We start from the raw sequence: 17,994 nt of genomic DNA, 5'->3' as shown, positions 1-17,994 counted from the left end.
CCGTTCAACGCTGCTAACTCTATCAATCGTTTTTATAATGAATACATGCAAAGCGCTTTTTAGTCTATTACTGCTATAATCTAATTCGAAATTAAATCAGCAACTCGCATTTCATCTGCTTTAATTAAAATTAGCAAATATTCGTTCATGATTTAAACGTTAAAAGTGAAATTCTAATTTCCGCATTCGGCCCAAATGATGGCATTTTTAATACCTGAAGTAAATCAATTTTATAGTCTACAGTACGCCATACAGCATAAGAAATGAACTCATTCACTATTTCATCGTAGAGATTGCTTCGTCCTAGTAGATAGAATCCTCTCGTATTGCTAGTAACCGAGAAGGCATTAATGGCTATTTCCATCAGTCCTTATTGGCTTGGATATTCTTACAGTAGTATGTCCTAAAATCGATAGAAATGACTATACTGTGCTGTACAGTATACCGTAGTAGAGATCAGAATAGCAAGGATGCTGCTCCGGCACGAATTGGTTAGTAACGCGCATGCGCGACGTTGCTCATAGCAACCATTTTGTAAATGAACTCTCTGCATGGACTTCTTTCAAGTTAATCTTTCTTTTTTACAAACTTACTTCGAGTACCTTACATATCTCTATAGACAGTAGTATATGCTTTAAAGTGAATGTTACTAGCGTACTAAGTATAGTGTATTATACTATAAATATCGAGTATATGCAATATGCTCTGGAGATACTATAGCATCATAGACGAGTTATGAATAATCGATCATATGCATAATAAATATCACGAAAAATTCTTGACTTTAATAAGAATTTAAAAGCTTTAGCACCGTGTTTATGCTATTGTATAGCAACATAATATTAACAACTGCTTTAGCTTAATTTTTAGATAGTACAAATTTATATTTTATTGGTTACTTCCATCTGTTTAAGCATACTTAGTGACCTAAAGCGTTGATAACTGTACATCAACATGAGCGACACCATACAAAACGAGGATCAGCTAATGGACAGTGGTAACCATAACGAATTTCGTCTTTCAAGTCCAGATCGTGATCGGAAAGGGGACTCTCCTACTACTGAAAAATCGACAAGTACAAAGTGTTAGTAGTTTAATTATACTGGCTATTCTATTGAATTAATACCGCTTCAAAGTATAATAATAATATTACAATCGATATTCCGATTAGCCATTACAAGACAATCTGACAACTTCAATGATGAAGATTTGGAAGATGATGGACCAGGATTAGAAGAAATTTTAAGGTAGGAAAGTTAAAAACTACAATCTTTTTAATACTATTCCTAGTAGCCAGTTGCCAGCAGAAATGATTAAAACACCTAGATTGTCGTAGCTATTGAATAACAATCCTATCACTAGATATCTTAAATATCGTTCAATATCTTGTCCCTGATTAATTATGATTGCTTAGGGAATTGGAAGATCTCGATTCTGACAGTAATGACGAAGATGAACCCATTCAGCAATCGAAATCCTTTAAAATCAGTAGACAGGTACGGTTATTGTTCTCTTATCTTTAAGTGAACGGTACTAATAGGGCAGTAAATATTATTCCCCATAGGAGAGAATCAGAATGTTGGCTCTTCGACAGTTTTTAAACAAACTTGATGAAGATGTCGAAAGATACGATGTGCAAGCTGCTCAATTAAGGTAACCTACCTATTAATTCAATTATTGCATGAATTAAAGGTAGATCCAATCCCTGTCATAATTATATTAACCTTTACACATGGTTATCGCTTTCATTTTGCGATACAGAGAAGAGGTTAAAAATTGTCACGATCGATTGAAAGCTTTCAGTGACGAATGTAACGCAGTTGCTGATGAAATAGCAGAGCTAGAAGAAAGAAATAATAAGTAAGTTATCGTTGTGACTTGCAGCTCTTTCATGACTGCCGATTGCTAATAGAAAGAGATATAACTTCGTATTGAATGCTGGTTTATTACGGTTTGTTAAGTAACAGTCTTAAAAATCAATACTTAAAACTATAAATAAAAAAATTTATATCCTTTTAGAGCTGCCATTTATCGATTGCAATCGCATTACACGAAGTTGTGCGTTGAATTATCTTCGGAACAAGAAGTAGAAACCTCCATTTCGGAGGAGCTAAAACGAGCTGAGTAAGATTTTGAAAAAAGTAGTCGGTATCTAAAAACTTACTATTGGATTTTACATATGTTTATGAATTGTTGTTATAGGCTAGATTTAGCAAAAGCCCAGTTGGAGCGTAGCAAGTACGTCTTATTAAACGAAGAGTTAGAACAGCAAGAGCTAATATTGAAAACCAGAAAGGCAGAAATAGCAACTATCAGAGCCCACAAGGAGGAAGATTATGGCAAGGCAGCCGTTAGATATCTCAAAATGCAACAAAGGTTATTACCTTTAAAAAGCTCTTTTTATTTAATTTAAATATATCTTCTATCAGCATTTGCTAAATGAAGATAATCTTCATTTACTTTAAAGGATGGAAATTGTTAAAGCTCGTGAGGATGCTGAACGTGTTAAACGGACTGCAAATGATGCACTAGAAAATAGAAAACGAGCTCAAACATTTTTGCAAGAAACACTCGCCAGGTACAATAATGGCACAGTTTATGAATACCTACACTTGATTATAAAATTACCAAAAAACTATTCAAACCTAGAATGAAGAAGGAAGAGTTAAAAAAGGAAAATGAATCTCGAATGTTGATTCAGAAGCGAATGAATAGTGTTCAATCCCTTAAGAAACGAATTGAAGCTACTCGTGTACGTTATTATGGAGTGGATGTTTTAAATCCTTTATGGATGTAACCTTCTATACCGAAAAACTGTGTTAGGTATTCAAAAGTAATTTGAATGTTTCTTCAATATTTTTTATCATAGGAAAATATGCGTGCAATTCATGCTAGAGATATGCAAAAGGCATATAACGACCATTTAAAGGAACAGAAAGAACGTCAATTTATCAGAGAACGTGGAGGGAATCCAGATGTTGAAATATTGCGCAAGCAACAATTAAAAAAATTTGACGGAGACAAAAAGTGAGTATTACGTAATAAAATCCATCAGGATTCATTAATATATAACTAAATTACATTGCTGCAAATTTACAGCCAAGTCTGATTATCCGCTAATTGATTCCATCTTACTTAAATAATTTTTTATGCAATTTAGAAATTTTGAGGCAGAGAGAGAGCAACGTCAGGTAAAATGTTCAATAACCCATATGCTATATACTTTATGTATGCCTATATGCGCCATTATAGAGTATAAGACTTCAACAATGACGACATGAATTTTACCAATAGCATGACTTCTTATAGACATGATGTTCTTACTAATAACGACAGGTGGCAATCATTGAAAAATTAGTTAAAGAAGAAGAGAACATTAAAAAGCGCCAGAAACGGCAACCGTATCTATTTAAACCTAAACCGATAAAGGTATTGCAATCTAACGTAATTATGTACAGGTTTGTGCGTAAAAGTAGCTTACGTTGAAGTTAAATCAATTTACTGTCTTAGTAACAATACAATTATAAAATCTAGGTAAAACCAGATCAAACTAAAAAGCAGTTAAAAATAATATCTCGACTTGCGGATGAATTGTACAATGAGCCCCACGATGATGATCATGATGTAATGACACCTTGCTTAATTTTTATTGCAATTTCCTATTCGATTTAAAAATTGACTGTAGAATTATTCACTGATGCTGACTAAATTATAGGTATCGATCCAAACTCAGTCTTCAGATGAAGATGAAATGAAAGATGTAATTGATGATGCCAACCAAGCAATATCACCGTATGAACTAGTTTACAAGCCTCTTATACAAAAAATATTACTTAAGTATTTATAAGATTTGACCACTAAATTACTCAATTTAACAATGTTTTATACCAGAGAAATTATTGATGATAAAGAAGCTTTTGCTATACCTGAGTTTCAAGGAATGTGGAGTCAAAGTGCGGATAAGGTAAATAAACCTTCTACAAGATCTTTTTAAACCTTATGTCACTGAACGCGAAGATATTGCTTGGTTTCAATATTAACGGAATTATTGTGCTGATACAATAGCGAGATGATTCTAAATTGTATGGCCATTATTATAATTCGGAACAAGCTGACGCTGAAGATGAATCGGTATAACTAGCAAATTTTAATTATACAGTTACGTTGTAATTCGACATTTTATTGTTCCTATTATGAGGATTATTACAATATTACGGCACACGATATCCACTTAATTCTATCGAAGGTGTTTGGTTACTTGCAATAGGAATTAGTTTTTTCGTAGTATGTTTTATTCGTATTACGAAAGTTTCAAATTAGTGTTACCAACAAAGAGAGGCGTTGCATTAATTGATCCTACCAATCTTAACTGTGTTGATCAAAAGTGTGAGACTTTAGAGTATACAGTATAGTAACTTGATACACAATTCAATTGCACTGTAAACTATTTCAGTAATAAAATTCCATTTATACTAATAATTCTCGAAATAATTTTAGCAACTGCTAGATCAAGAGCAACTTGGTGAAAAATATACGAAAATGATACAAAAACAAATTGTTTCCGGAAGGGAATTTAAAGTAAATCCATTATATGTTTAATTTTATTAATTAACAAGTTGCTTTCATTTTAATTCATGCATAAAATTTCTGGCTGATGAATTACTCTGGTTAAAACTTAGGGAAAAGCCTTTTCTAGTAATCCAGAAGTGATAGTTTTTAAGGTTAGTAAGATATTTCGTCTACGAACGCTGATAATTTTCGATCTAATTTTGATAACTAATGTACAATGGCTACGGTTGCAGGATTTTAGTGTTGGTAAAACTTACAAACAAGTGGTTCAGTTAACCAATGTATCGTACAGCATCAATTCTGTTAAATTCTTGGACGTATCAAAACAGTTGAAGGACTTTATCGAAATAAAGTAATCAAATCTATTACAAGTTGCTAATACTTAATTGCGCTAGCAATTGATAAAATGAATGCAGTTACTGTTCGGCAATTACAAATCTTAATTAATCATTAAAACTTTCCATTTAGATTTAACCCTCCTGGATACATGTCTGCCGGTCTAACATGCAAAATGATGGTCATATTTACTCCGAAGGTATATCTTTTATCTAACTTTAATTACATTTTACAGCGAAGTGTCATTAATTCTATCATACCTGATTATTCCTACTAAATTAATACCATTATCTTAGTCATTGTCACTATTTTTTATTTTCTAACTATAAGAAATCTTTGTTTATTTGCAAGTAAATCCACCATTTATGCATGATCTCAAGTAATCTGTTTGAAGAAGTATCATAAATGTACTTCACTTCCCACTACTATTGTTACGTATCCAAATTGTTAAAATGAAATCTATGTATGCCCTATCGTTTCTTATTTGAAAATGAAATCTATGTATTCCCTATCGTTTCTTATTTACTTGCAGTTTCATTTACTCGTGAGACTGTGATAAAGTGTCTTCTCAAAAATATAACAAGAACTATAATTCCTTGTAAACTTCACTTTATTACATAAGATTAGGTTCGTCTCATAAACTACCAAGGACTATCTTACTGCAATTAGACTATACAGAGACATAAAGTGTTGAATAACAAATCAACCTCGTGCATATTAGTGTTCTTAGTCTATCACAAGCAGATATACAAGCATTCAGTAAAGCTTAAATTTATTACTTGGCTTATACACATCGATAAAAGAAAGTTATTAGTATTTCCTCTAAATTTTTAGATGAGTTTTTGAAGCGTATGATACTCTAGATATTGCTACTCGAAATGTAGTACTGGTATTAACTAAATAAATTGTACCTATTATCTTATCATTAGATCAACGAAAATTTAGAAGGGGAACTTAAATTTCTTGCTCAAACTGGTCCTTTCACTGTCCCATTAAAAATCTATAAGAAAAAATGCGCATTGAAAACTAATGTCGAACGTTTAGACTTTGGCCAGCTATGTGTTGGAGAAAAGAAGACAATGCACCTAACGTTGATAAACGATGGTGCACTAGACACGGAATATGAGATTACAAGGATAATCGGTAATATTATATATAATTTTTATTTCGTTTCGTTTTGATATCATTTATAACAATAACTGATCTAGCTATATATTTAAGGTTTTGATGTGTATCTTTCTATAATTTTACTTGACGGTTAACAGAGGTTCCTAAATCTGCTAGTCCACCAGGAACTATCGGTCGTATTGTGAGTAGATTATTTTTCCCTATTAATATAGTGTGGTATAATAAAGTATAGTAATCGATCTTACGATCACAACATGAATGATTTCTAGACAACTGTCATCACAGAACAAGATCCCAATAAAGGGAAATTAGCTTTGGATTACAAAGGAGAACCAAAGCCAACATCCACCTTTCAAAAATCAATCAGTTTTAGGTCTTTATCGCAACAAAGCATAAAGAAAGATGATAAAAACTATGAAGCAGTTGGAAGGAAGGAATCGACGTCTCTATCAGTTACCGAAAAGTTAAATCAGCAAGCTGGCATTGAAGATTCAACAGATGCTCAAAAAATGGGTAATGATGATAAATCCAATGCATCGACAGTTGCACCTGATGCCTTACCGGATGACAAGGATCGGAGCAGCCCATTATCGAATACTGCTGCAGTAACGAGCGAAAAACAAGTCACGATTAAGGACGATACATCGCTAGCAGAAAAGGAATTATTAAATGATAATCAACCGCCAGACTTGATTTCTATTGAAGATGACAAGAAAAGTTTATTACTTAGCGATATAACCGATAAAGGAGATTCTTTATCACAAATAGAAAGCCGGGGTAATTTAACAGCTTTCATGATCTTGTTATGGTAGTTAAAATCTTTAAATAATTTTTTACGAGCTATGCGATTGCAAGTAACAATTCATATTGCTTCTAGCTTCAACTGGTACTGTTCTCTCGACCCATACTGTCAGTGAAGATTCAGATGTTTTAGCTATCGATAAAAATAGTGCACTTCAAATTGGAGAGGTAATAATGAAATGATAAATCAGTTTTGTTGACTTACCTACTTGATTATCTGATTTTATCCTAGCAATATATTATAGCGTCAGTTCTCGGTAAGAATACAGCATTAAATTATCATTTTTGAGAAAGAATTTCTCTATTTCGCTAGAAATTCAAGGGTCATATCAACTCGTTTTCAAGTGTTGAAATTGAATTAAACTTTGCCCCCTTGGTGACGGGTAGAGCTACTTCAGATTTTCAAATAGCTTTTACTGATCCTGAATCAGTGCCGGTAAGTAATTATTAATACTTTTTTATAAAATGTAGGTAAATGATCAGTTATTACAATGTAGCATATGTTTGATATTTTCGTCTGTTACATTTGAACGTTATACCTAGATCGTAGTTACTGCTGTAGGAACAGGGATTGATGTTGCTGTTTGGGTCAAGAGACAGGTAATACGGATATGTCATATAAAAGTATTGCATATCTATCAGAGTCCATCAATGAATAAGATTAATTAGCGTTGCTATATACGTACGCGTATTTTAACAAGATACGCTTGCTATGATACTGGCATTGGAAAACACTCTCAGCTGACTAAAAGCGTCTGTTATCTTTTTTTTTTAAAATAGGTAATCGACCTTAAAGTATGCATGGTTGACAGATTATATCAAGATTCTGTCATCATTCAAAACAGGTACGGAAAGCAACCCAATTGGTGCACTATAAATATTCACTGCTACTATTCCAACTTATATTTAAGCAGTAATAAGATACCAAGTTGTATTTTAATTCGTACAGGGCGACATCTGCTTTACGATTACGATTTGATGTGCCTAAGCCAATGCAAGAGCATCTTGAAATATTACCACGCCATGGTATCGTTCAAGCAGAATCCTCATTTTCTGCTCAATTAAAATTTCTTCCAAGGTAGTATGACTATAAAAATTGAATGAAATCTTTTTTAAATTTGATTTAAATACATCAATGGAACCCAGTTTGATCATCGTGACTGATAATTTATTAGGAGAGATATTCGTGAAACGTGTAAAAAGTACGTTGACCCAATAAGCGGTGAAATGGATATACCGATCACAATTAAAGTCGCCGACCAGGTTGCTATTTCAGTTTACCTGACTATCATTTGTTCTGAACAACTGACTATTGCCAAATAATAATAATGTAAAATCTCTTAATTCGTTTGTCTATTTTTAGACTAGACCAGTTATATTCAACGTTAAGGGCGAAGTGACAGTATCAGATATTGAATTTTCAGTTGAAGGCGTTGATTTCGGCTATTGCACTATTCATGAGTCAGTTATATCAACTATCACCATTGAAAATAAATCATCATTGCCGCAATCATTCGGATTTATTGACCTAAATGATGTAAGTATGACAGATACGTTACTGGGGAGTAGATTAGATATAGTTGGAGATAAAATAATTTATTTAGGGCTTGAGCCAATCTGAACGATGTACGCATGAAAGATATGTTGCTAGGGAATCAATTAAATATAGTTAGAATAAAATAGTTTCTTTAGGGCTTGAGCCAGTCGATGTAAAACCCGTAATTGTTATACTTCTTGTGTATTAGTATATTTCAGTTCAGCCAGGCGATGGATTTGGAATGCTTTTACCTTTCGAAAAGTTGGAAATTGACATTATCTTTAGCCCTCAAAAAGCCGGAGAGTATTCATTTGAATTGACATGCAAGACAACAGTCGATCGGTATTATTACGACGTATTGAATCCTTGAATTTGGAAAATTTTGTTTTAGCTTTATCTTCGTAGCACTATACTGGACTAATTATGAACGTATTTTCAGACTAATGTTTGTTCCTATTGAATATTTTGTCCATCTATAGCAAATTTAAACTACCTTGTAAGGCTGTAGGTGTATTACCGCCATTACAATTATCCTCCAATGTCATTAACTTCGCTGCAACAGCTATCAATGATGTTAGTATTTCCACCATTTTTGTGGAAAATACTCATCTTGATAAAAATCAATTTACGCATCCGGTACCTCGGATTGGTAATGGACCCATCGCAGATGTTGGATCAACATCCTTCGAATTTGTTGTTCCTGATGATTGTCCGGTTACAATATCTCCTAATGTTGGCACTGTTGAACCGGGTCAGCGTATAGTTGCAGAAGTTAGGTTTTCACCGCGATTACAAGGCGCAGATATTGAAGCGGAGTGTCAACGTATTACTATTGCACGACAAGAAACTAAACGAAAAGAAGAAGAGCGTAGAGCAGCAGATCTGTTACGTCAAGAGATGGAAGAAAATGCTCATGTTTGTACCATTACTGTTTGTCGATATTGTCGCAGACTTTATCAGATACCTTACATGGATTAACAATCTAATTTGATGTATTGAATAATATCTATAGAAAAAGAAAAAGAAAGGAGCATATAATAAGAGACCAATATCACCCAAGGCTCAATTGAAATCTACCGCGTCAGTTCCCTCTAATATTACAGCTAAAGTAAATAAGCAAGCGAATACAGCTGATAAGAATCTTCAGGGCGAAAGGTAAGTTCAATATGGTAAAATTGATATTTGATTTAATAGGTGGCTCAAATTTTTTTGCTTTATTATTTGCTAATAGCAGTTCTGATGAATACGCCGCAGCAAAGCTTTCTCTTCTTCGTTCTTTTGTAAGCCAGTCGGTCAATTATAAAATTCCTTGTTTTGTTGCAAGTGGTAGCATCAGCAGTACGAAAAAATTACAGTACAGGTAGGTAAATGATGTGAATTAGTGCTATTGTTTTAAGAATATGAGCATAAACATTTCACATGAAAAGGAAGGACTATGAATTCATTATATTGAACATATTATCTTTTCGATAGCAGCGAAGTAAATGCTAATCTTGTACATGTTTTATTGTAGTATTTACAATACACTTTATCTTGAAATTCTTGGCACAGTGGTTAGTCCAGCTTTGATAGTAATCTCCAATAATGGTGATAACGTTATTGATTATGGAACAGTTAGCGTCGGTAAGTAACTACATTTCTACATTTTATTAACGTATTATGCGGGTAAATTAAGACATTATTAACTACTGAATGTATTCGATGTAGGTGAATCTGAAACCAGATCGGTTATTATACAGAATATATCTGACACAACACTCAAGGTTTATTCGTATTAAATCTGTGATCGTATAAATTCAGTACCTTCTGTATTAAGCTAACATTTTATCTTTATTTGTAGTTATATTCAACAATACTGGACACTGCTGGCCCATTCGAAATGATTAACGCTATGCGAGTTTTGTCACCAGGAAATTCTCATACTGTTTCTATTTCTTTTACTCCTAAGGAAAATAAAGAGGTAAGTTGTAATTGTTACTAGTAGCTAAATTTATTGCAATTGGTAACTTTTATTTGGTATCCATACACAATTTTCTAGTTTTTGGAAGTTATGAATATTGTCAGCTCACTTTCGAAATTAGCTATAAGATTACATGGAAAAGGCGTCGCGCCTAGTATACAACTATCAATTCCAAATCATATTTTAGATTTTGGCAATTTATTAACCGGTGATGCTATTGCTGAAACCTTCAAGGTAATAGGAATAGTTAAAGAAATTTATATTTATTATTTGGTAAATATTTATCTGAATCTGATCTATTTAAGTAATTCTATCTTAAGCAATTGCTATCAACGGCTGACAATTATATTATCATAATAATCAACAGATAACCAACACTTCTATGCTGCCAGTTACGTTTAATATCAAGCAGGATAGCATTTATGAGAGGAATAAAACCGTCAAGCCATTAGCAAATTTAGCCATAGAGAAAAAATTCGATGACAATACTCCTATCGTCGGTAATATCTCTAAGCTGCTGCGAAAGCGTCTGATCGTGAAACAGAATGAGCATCATATTTGAAGTTGTTCTTAATGCTCTATTTCTTTAGTATTAATCTTAATTTTTGTTTCTGCTTAGGTCCGGCTAATTACAGTGGACTATGTGTTTTCGATTGTAGCCCAGTTCAAGGTACCATTAAGCCAGGTAGGAATAAAATATCAACTGGATCATACAGATCGGTGTGATGGTATTATTATCCTATATTTTACTGCACTGATTAGCAAATGTCTTTAATATCTATGTGCATGTGGCACTGATTATGATATATCGTTACGCAATATAGGCGGATCGAAAGAAATTACCGTAATTTTCTCTCCAGATCATCCTAGTAAATACTATTCCGATTTGGTCAGAATTATCTTATTTGATAGTGTAAGTAAATAGCTTCCACCATTATACGATTATACGATAGCTCACTCGCATTAATAGCACTAGTTAAGTAGTATCATGAATTCGAATCATTAAATATTTGAAAAATTTAACCTTAATTAATGGATTGGGGCATCTATAACAACTTTATATCATATAGGTCAAAACATATCATTTAAGATTAATCGGAAAAGCATGGCCATTGACGTTGTATGCATTAGGTGGCGACAGAATTGAGCCAACTACTGAATCATTATCGACGTCGACAAATGCAGATGTCGAAGAAGGTAGCGGAAGCTTTTTAAACACATTAAATTAGTGTCTAAAGGAAAATTGTGACAGTATCATTAATCCCATTATTAAAATATTTCAAGATGTGAATAACTAAATCTTTTGTCACTTTCAGACCAAAAGTTGGTTAAGAAAGCTCATCCTATATTATTAATCTTCAAAAGTTGGTACGGTAAAAATGGTTATGTACCTGTTAATAGGGAGATTGAAATTGGTTGCGTTAGAACTGTGTTACAATCTACCAAAAAGGTTAACTTCTGATAAGTTGCTTTACATTAGGTTTAACTATGATATTTTTTTGCCATAATTAACAATCCATTACTACCTTGTAATACATAATCTCTGATATGAATTATAGATTGGAGAATTTTGGTTTGACGATTTACATTCAGCTAGTGCTAAAGGATTTTCAGTCGATCCTACTAGAGTATGTCATAAGCTAACTCTTAGTCAATTAATCATAGGAGTATTAAATAGCTAACTCCGCTATTACTATTCTTTAGGGAGGCTTAGATCCTGGAGCTCGAAGAACTATTGTATTTACGTGGGCCCCACCAATTAGCCACAATGTAAGGCAGTCTCATTATACAATTACCTATCAATCATACTACTTAGTTATTTGCATGAAATAGTAGTAAAAATATCGTTCGTTGGCAGTTCGAGCATAATACTAATCTACCATTTCTTCAAATTATGTACTCATATTCTTCCTGTCGCCTTTTAGCCGAATATTCCGGTGGAATTCGACCTTACTGTAAGTTTATGCGTTAACTATTTGTGCTATCTGTTCTACTATTTATAAATAATGATACCTATTGATGTGTCTCGCAGTTATTTGTCTATCAAAGTAGATGAATCATACACTGCATCTGTTATGATAATACGAACTATAGTTTATCTCTATGAAAATCTATTTTAGTTTCTTGATGCCGTTTGTAGTCATTAGAATCTCACCGACTAGTAGTCAATCTATTATAGAGTATACTAATTTATTATGATTTGACTAAGTTTTAGAAGTTAACCTAAATTTCAAATGTATTACCTAAAGAGTTGTTTCTTAATTTTCACTGTACAGATGACACTAAAGGATTACGGAACCGAAACTTATAAAATAATGTTGCGTGGTATGATAATTACAGCCTAATATCAATACATGACAGCTAGCTAGCTCTTTATTTGGGATGTGGTATCACGAGATCGCAAACTGCTATCGAGAAGTTCAATATGTCATTATTTTGACATACTTATTTGTGTTTAGTTATAACAGAAGTCAAGAAAATTTGTAAAATTTTATAACACCTTTAGATGACTCTGCGAAATTTAATTTATATTTTTAAAATATGCTTGAATTAGTCCGAAACTGGATATCACTCAATTTAAAGAGATATTTTTCAACGAATAATTGTATAGTGTAAATATAGCAGCTCGTTGGTTAATATTATAGGCTGACAAGATAGGCTATAATATTAGCGTCAATGTATCCATCAAAGTTATGACGTCAACTATTTGTATAATATCCATCATTTAGCTAATATTAATATTAAACATGTATCCAATTTGGGTGTCACAGTAACAAGTATGTGCTACTGACTCCTGCCGTTTTTTCATAGATTACTAGATTGTAAATGTTAAGTTAAAATAAAACAATTTTATATCAAAGCAACCCTAGCGAATATATTATTGCTATAGGTTTTCCGTCTCAGCTGTAATCTTCAATCATTAACGATAAAGTAAGAATGTTTGACGTCAGTCTTTCAAAGTTTTTAATTAAAGGTATGTTCATACAACTGGTGTGGCTTCAGCATTAGTGTTTTTACCTTGTATAAGTGATGGAGATTCAAGTAGAATGAGAATAGAGTTCAATCTAGACAATGATGGTTGGTCATGCTACAAGTTATCAATTTTATAGATGCAGTTAACATTGACAATATACGAACGTAACAAAGTTAAGATGACTTTACTACACGACTTTAATGCGTATTGAATAGAAATCTACATTATGTTCAAGTAGTGAATGATATTGTCTCGTATTGGTGTTCATCAGACTTAGCAATATATTGTAAAGCCGTGAGTAAGAGTAAATTGGCATTATGCGCTCGTATCATAAACGTGCCCTATGATCCTATTATCACTTCTTGTATTAAGTAGTATTACCATTCATCAGGAACAATATCTTAGAAAGTGATTGCATTTCTTATTACTTTATTAACTATTTTAGTTCTATATATAAACGGACAAAGTACTTTTCTGCTGTCTACCAGCAATAGTGCTATAGTCAACCGAAATTAATGCTATCCCTTCATACCACAAACTTGCCCTATGATCACTTCTTGTACCGTGTTATACAGCATAACCTCCGTAGCGCTTTATATTAATTATATTTCAGCTCTATATAAGCAATAATTCCTTTCTGTAGTCTATCGGTAGTAACGCAATAGTTAAATATAGATTAATGCTATCTACTCATATCACAAACTTGGCCTATTATCATTTTTTGTATCAAATTATACTTTATTAAGTAAATGATAATTCTATAAAAACAATGATTCTTTCTTGCAATCTACAGGCAGTAGTACTGCTGTCAACTGTAAATTAGTGAGCCATCCTTTTATATCATATACTCTCCTTAATATCATTTCATGTATCAGGTTATACTTTATTAGCTTATAGATAGTTTCTATATAATGTAATAGTTTCTTTCGGCAGTCTATTGGCAGTGTAAGTGAAATCAACTGTAACATCCATATCATTCTAAATTAATTATATTCTAGCTTTATACAAAAGATAATTCCTTTCCACAGCTTACCGATAATAATACAGTAGCTAACGTAGATTAGTGTTATCCATTCATATTATAATCTTATCCTATGATCATTTTCTAGCATTAAGCGGCCTAATATCCATATCACCTTACATTAATTGTATTCTAGCCCTATACAAACGATAATTCCTTTCTACAGCTCACCGGTAATAATATAGTAGCTAACGTAGATCAATACCATCCGTTTACATTATATACTAATCTTCTGATCATTTATATCCGTATGACTTCGTATTATTTATATTCTAGCTCTATACAAACGATAATTTTTTTTACAAAGCTTACCGGCAATAATGCAGTATGATAATTGACGTAGATTAATGTTATCTGTTCATATGATATTCTTGCCCTAGGATCATTCTCTTGCATTGAGTAGCCTAATATCTATACCACTTTGTAGTAATTATATTCTAGCTCTACACAAACAATAATTCCTTTCTAATATCTACTGGCAGTAGTACAGTCATTTTAATGTACTGAAGATTAGCGTTATCCATTCACCTAGTATCGCAGACTGCCGGTATGACCATTTGCCTTATCCTATTGCATAACATCTGCACCACTTTACCAATTCTATACTAGTTATCTGCAACCGTCATTACTTTCTGTAGTCTAACAAATCAATAGCATACTACTAAATCAATGGTAATTAAAGTGGAATAGCCAACATGCATTGATTAGGATCTTCGAAGTTTAACTGAATTCCAATAGAATTAGAATTATTCTAAACAATTATACGTGTATCATAATAGATAATCAATCATGAATAGATTAATTATTATACGTATGTCTATTATATATATAATTATTATAGCTACGTGCCTATTCATGTACGCATATCCGATGGTATAGTAATAGGAAACATTAAAATCACAACTGACGATAAATTTACACCTTTACTTGATTTACTTTCCTTCCCGACAATCTTGTCAGCTCGACTATCCACGATATTTAGTACTTCATACCTGTACTAATCCATAAATAATTGCCAGCAACAGGTTAATAGCTATATCGAGAATTAGGATGCAAAGGTTATTGGCGTGTGTATTTCTACTTATTATTTGCACTGTCATTACGGTTAGCAACGCCGAAAAGTCCGAGAATGTAAATCAAAAGGATAACTTGGATCAAAATCTTTACCGTTCATTCTATACGTCCGATAATCGAAAAATTTCGATCTATAATGACTTTACACCACCTTCCAATGTCTTTCTGTTCCGACGATATTTATCCAGTCTTGGACAGTGGGAAATGACACTTAACAACTATAATAATGGTAGCGATTATAAAGAAGAAAGCCCTGATCATATCTTATGGAAAACATTTCTCGATCCTCAGTTTATGGAAAAATCAAAGATCGGTCAAAAACTTATTAGAGCTGTAAAACATTTTAAAGGCGATAAACAAGGTAACGACTATCATATTTATCAGGCCGCTGCTAAATTAGTTACAAGATCTGAAATTCCCAAGAAATCTACTGATACTCCATCTCGTGACGACGATGTTAGTGCTATCTTCTATTTAACAGGCAAATGGAAAAAGAATGATTACGGCGATATTGTATTCTATGACGATAATAACGAAATTGTCAGTGCTGTCCATCCTCTTGCCTTTAGAATGGTTATGTTCGATTCATCGATCGAGCATCTTTATAAGCCTCCAGCAATAGATCGTTACGATCCTCTCAAAACAATCCATATTAAATTAACTAAATCAAGTGAAAAGTTACGAAACGGTATCGAATATTATAAGAAAAAATTTGAACATCGAAGAAATATTCGTAACACAAAGTTAAATGATATTGCACCCGTATCGGCAAATCGAGTACTCAATGTAGAGAAACATATTACACAACGATATGTTGGCGAAAATGGTAAAAAAATCTATGTATTAGACAACTTATTTACTCCTGAAGAACTGGAAGGATTACGGAAACTTGTGGAATATAAAAAATATTTCTATGCAGATATGCAAGACGATGGTAGTGACGGTGTATCATGGATGGCTATTTTCTCTGTACTAGATTTTGCAAATAGCAATTTATGGAAAATTCATCAACAAGTTGCTCGACATGTTGGTAGCCGCACTACTTATTTCCCTTATGATGTCTCATGTAATTTAATTCGAAATAACCATAGAACAAAAGTCCATGATGATTGTTCACAAGCTGCTGATCAATGGACGATGGTCACATATTTAAATCCCAATTGGACTGCACAAATGGGTGGAGAAACGGCTTATTTTGAGAAAAATACCGATGATAGTAACTACATTGCTGAAGTAAGACCACGTTATGGACGAAGTGTTATTTTCCAGAGTACAATCTATCATTCAGCAAGACCACCGTCCAATGATTTCGATGGTATAAGATATACCTTTTCGGTTAAGATGGCGGAAGATGAAGCACAAGCTCGACTCAATCGATTATCCGAGGATTTTGATTTCTACAATGGAAATATGGAAGTACTAAGCACAATAAGAGACACGTTACGTCGGAAAGCATCTAATAAAGTAGAAAAAAGGATGCGTGATATGGTTTTAGGAGAAGATGATGAAAGTCCTAATGAAAACAAAAAAGAAGAAGAGGACGACTACCCATCGGATGAAATAGATTCTTTAGAAGCAGAGGCCATAGCAAAAGGTATGATATAAGAAATGGGATTCAAATTAACGCGAACACAACTACTGGATTGTTTTAAAGCAATGCACTTTCTCATTTACAATAAAAGTTGGCAATTTATTATTTTTTTTGGGGGGGGGAAGGGCTCTATAATATGTTTGTCTAATTGAATTGATTTTCATTGATTAGATGAATTTGAAGCGATGCTGAAGGATTATCGTAGTCCTCACAGAAGGTTAACAACATCGGAAAATCCAGCGATTCTAAAATTTCGAAAAAAGTTGATAAAGATCATCGATCAAAACAGGGATAATGCGGCAAAGATGGCAAAATTGCAAGATATTGTGGATAAGAAATTAAGTAATTCGTACCAAAAACGTATAGAGTTAATTAGTCAGTGTCTTCAATGAGGATAAATAGTATTCCATTTTAGTAGTATTTATAACCTTACTGATGTTGATGCTCATTTTACGTAAATCATGCCATCGCATTTTTACTGTAAATCATTTGAATTTGGACTATTTTAATTATTAAGTTATTCTTTACTAGCTAGTAACTTTATCCCTAGTTAGCTTAGATTTAGTATAGCGATTGATAAATAGGATAACTGTGTGTAAGCAAGGAACCACTTGATGCTTTACCATCGAGTGGTGTATATGTGTGGGTTTGGTACCAATAAAGAATTCTTGATTTCGGCAATCTTGTTATGGATTGGTCGTCAGTGTATACTAGCCGAACCTTGTACTGTTGAATCGCAGCAAGAAACTACGTAGATCAGTAGCATAAATCATTTATAAATTATGGATAAGCTATTGAAGCTGCATTAGTCTGCGATAGATTTAGTCCTTCGTCCTTTGAACTACTGTAGTAGAACAGTGATATGAAAAGCAAAAATATTCGATTTTAGGGCTTTAGCCGGCGATACTCATGCTTGAAGTAGAATGCTAATCAGATTAATCGATTTTATTGCTTTACGGAAGTGTTTAGCAATGCAGTATGCGAAAGGACTAAACGGAGTTGA

The 17,994-nt window shown here is 33.0% G+C and overlaps 2 protein-coding genes across 2 annotated transcripts; both read left to right on the top strand.

Annotated features, from left to right (window-relative positions):
- Positions 1-954: 954 nt before the first annotated feature.
- TRIADDRAFT_57490 (uncharacterized protein) lies at positions 955-13,122 on the top strand (the record flags this gene model as incomplete). Its single annotated transcript, XM_002113714.1, has 47 exons — positions 955-1,084; positions 1,172-1,247; positions 1,415-1,496; positions 1,565-1,653; positions 1,762-1,860; positions 2,020-2,124; positions 2,203-2,376; positions 2,468-2,578; positions 2,650-2,752; positions 2,870-3,027; positions 3,161-3,191; positions 3,337-3,429; positions 3,535-3,624; positions 3,716-3,792; positions 3,892-3,964; positions 4,066-4,131; positions 4,498-4,578; positions 4,680-4,721; positions 4,803-4,921; positions 5,038-5,104; positions 5,835-6,048; positions 6,171-6,214; positions 6,303-6,810; positions 6,911-7,002; positions 7,148-7,270; positions 7,378-7,434; positions 7,615-7,679; positions 7,784-7,912; positions 8,010-8,097; positions 8,198-8,371; positions 8,580-8,713; positions 8,851-9,286; positions 9,384-9,526; positions 9,885-9,994; positions 10,079-10,134; positions 10,212-10,331; positions 10,410-10,565; positions 10,699-10,831; positions 10,951-11,016; positions 11,156-11,244; positions 11,402-11,528; positions 11,648-11,781; positions 11,891-11,959; positions 12,036-12,101; positions 12,257-12,286; positions 12,608-12,656; positions 13,061-13,122. The coding sequence occupies 47 exons, from the start codon at positions 955-957 to the stop codon at positions 13,120-13,122; spliced, it is 5,340 nt and encodes a 1,779-aa protein (XP_002113750.1).
- A 2,254-nt stretch (positions 13,123-15,376) lies between these two features.
- Positions 15,377-17,383, top strand: TRIADDRAFT_57489 (uncharacterized protein; the record flags this gene model as incomplete). The annotated part of the gene is made up of 2 exons (XM_002113713.1): positions 15,377-16,994; positions 17,163-17,383. The coding sequence occupies 2 exons, from the start codon at positions 15,377-15,379 to the stop codon at positions 17,381-17,383; spliced, it is 1,839 nt and encodes a 612-aa protein (XP_002113749.1).
- Between the last annotated feature and the right edge of the window lie 611 nt (positions 17,384-17,994).

Source organism: Trichoplax adhaerens, genomic scaffold (genome assembly GCF_000150275.1).
Source record: "Trichoplax adhaerens TRIADscaffold_6 genomic scaffold, whole genome shotgun sequence".
Classification (NCBI taxonomy): Eukaryota; Metazoa; Placozoa; class Uniplacotomia; order Trichoplacea; family Trichoplacidae; genus Trichoplax; species Trichoplax adhaerens.
Note: the sequence above shows the minus strand (reverse complement) of the source record. Positions and strands in the feature narration are given on the sequence as shown.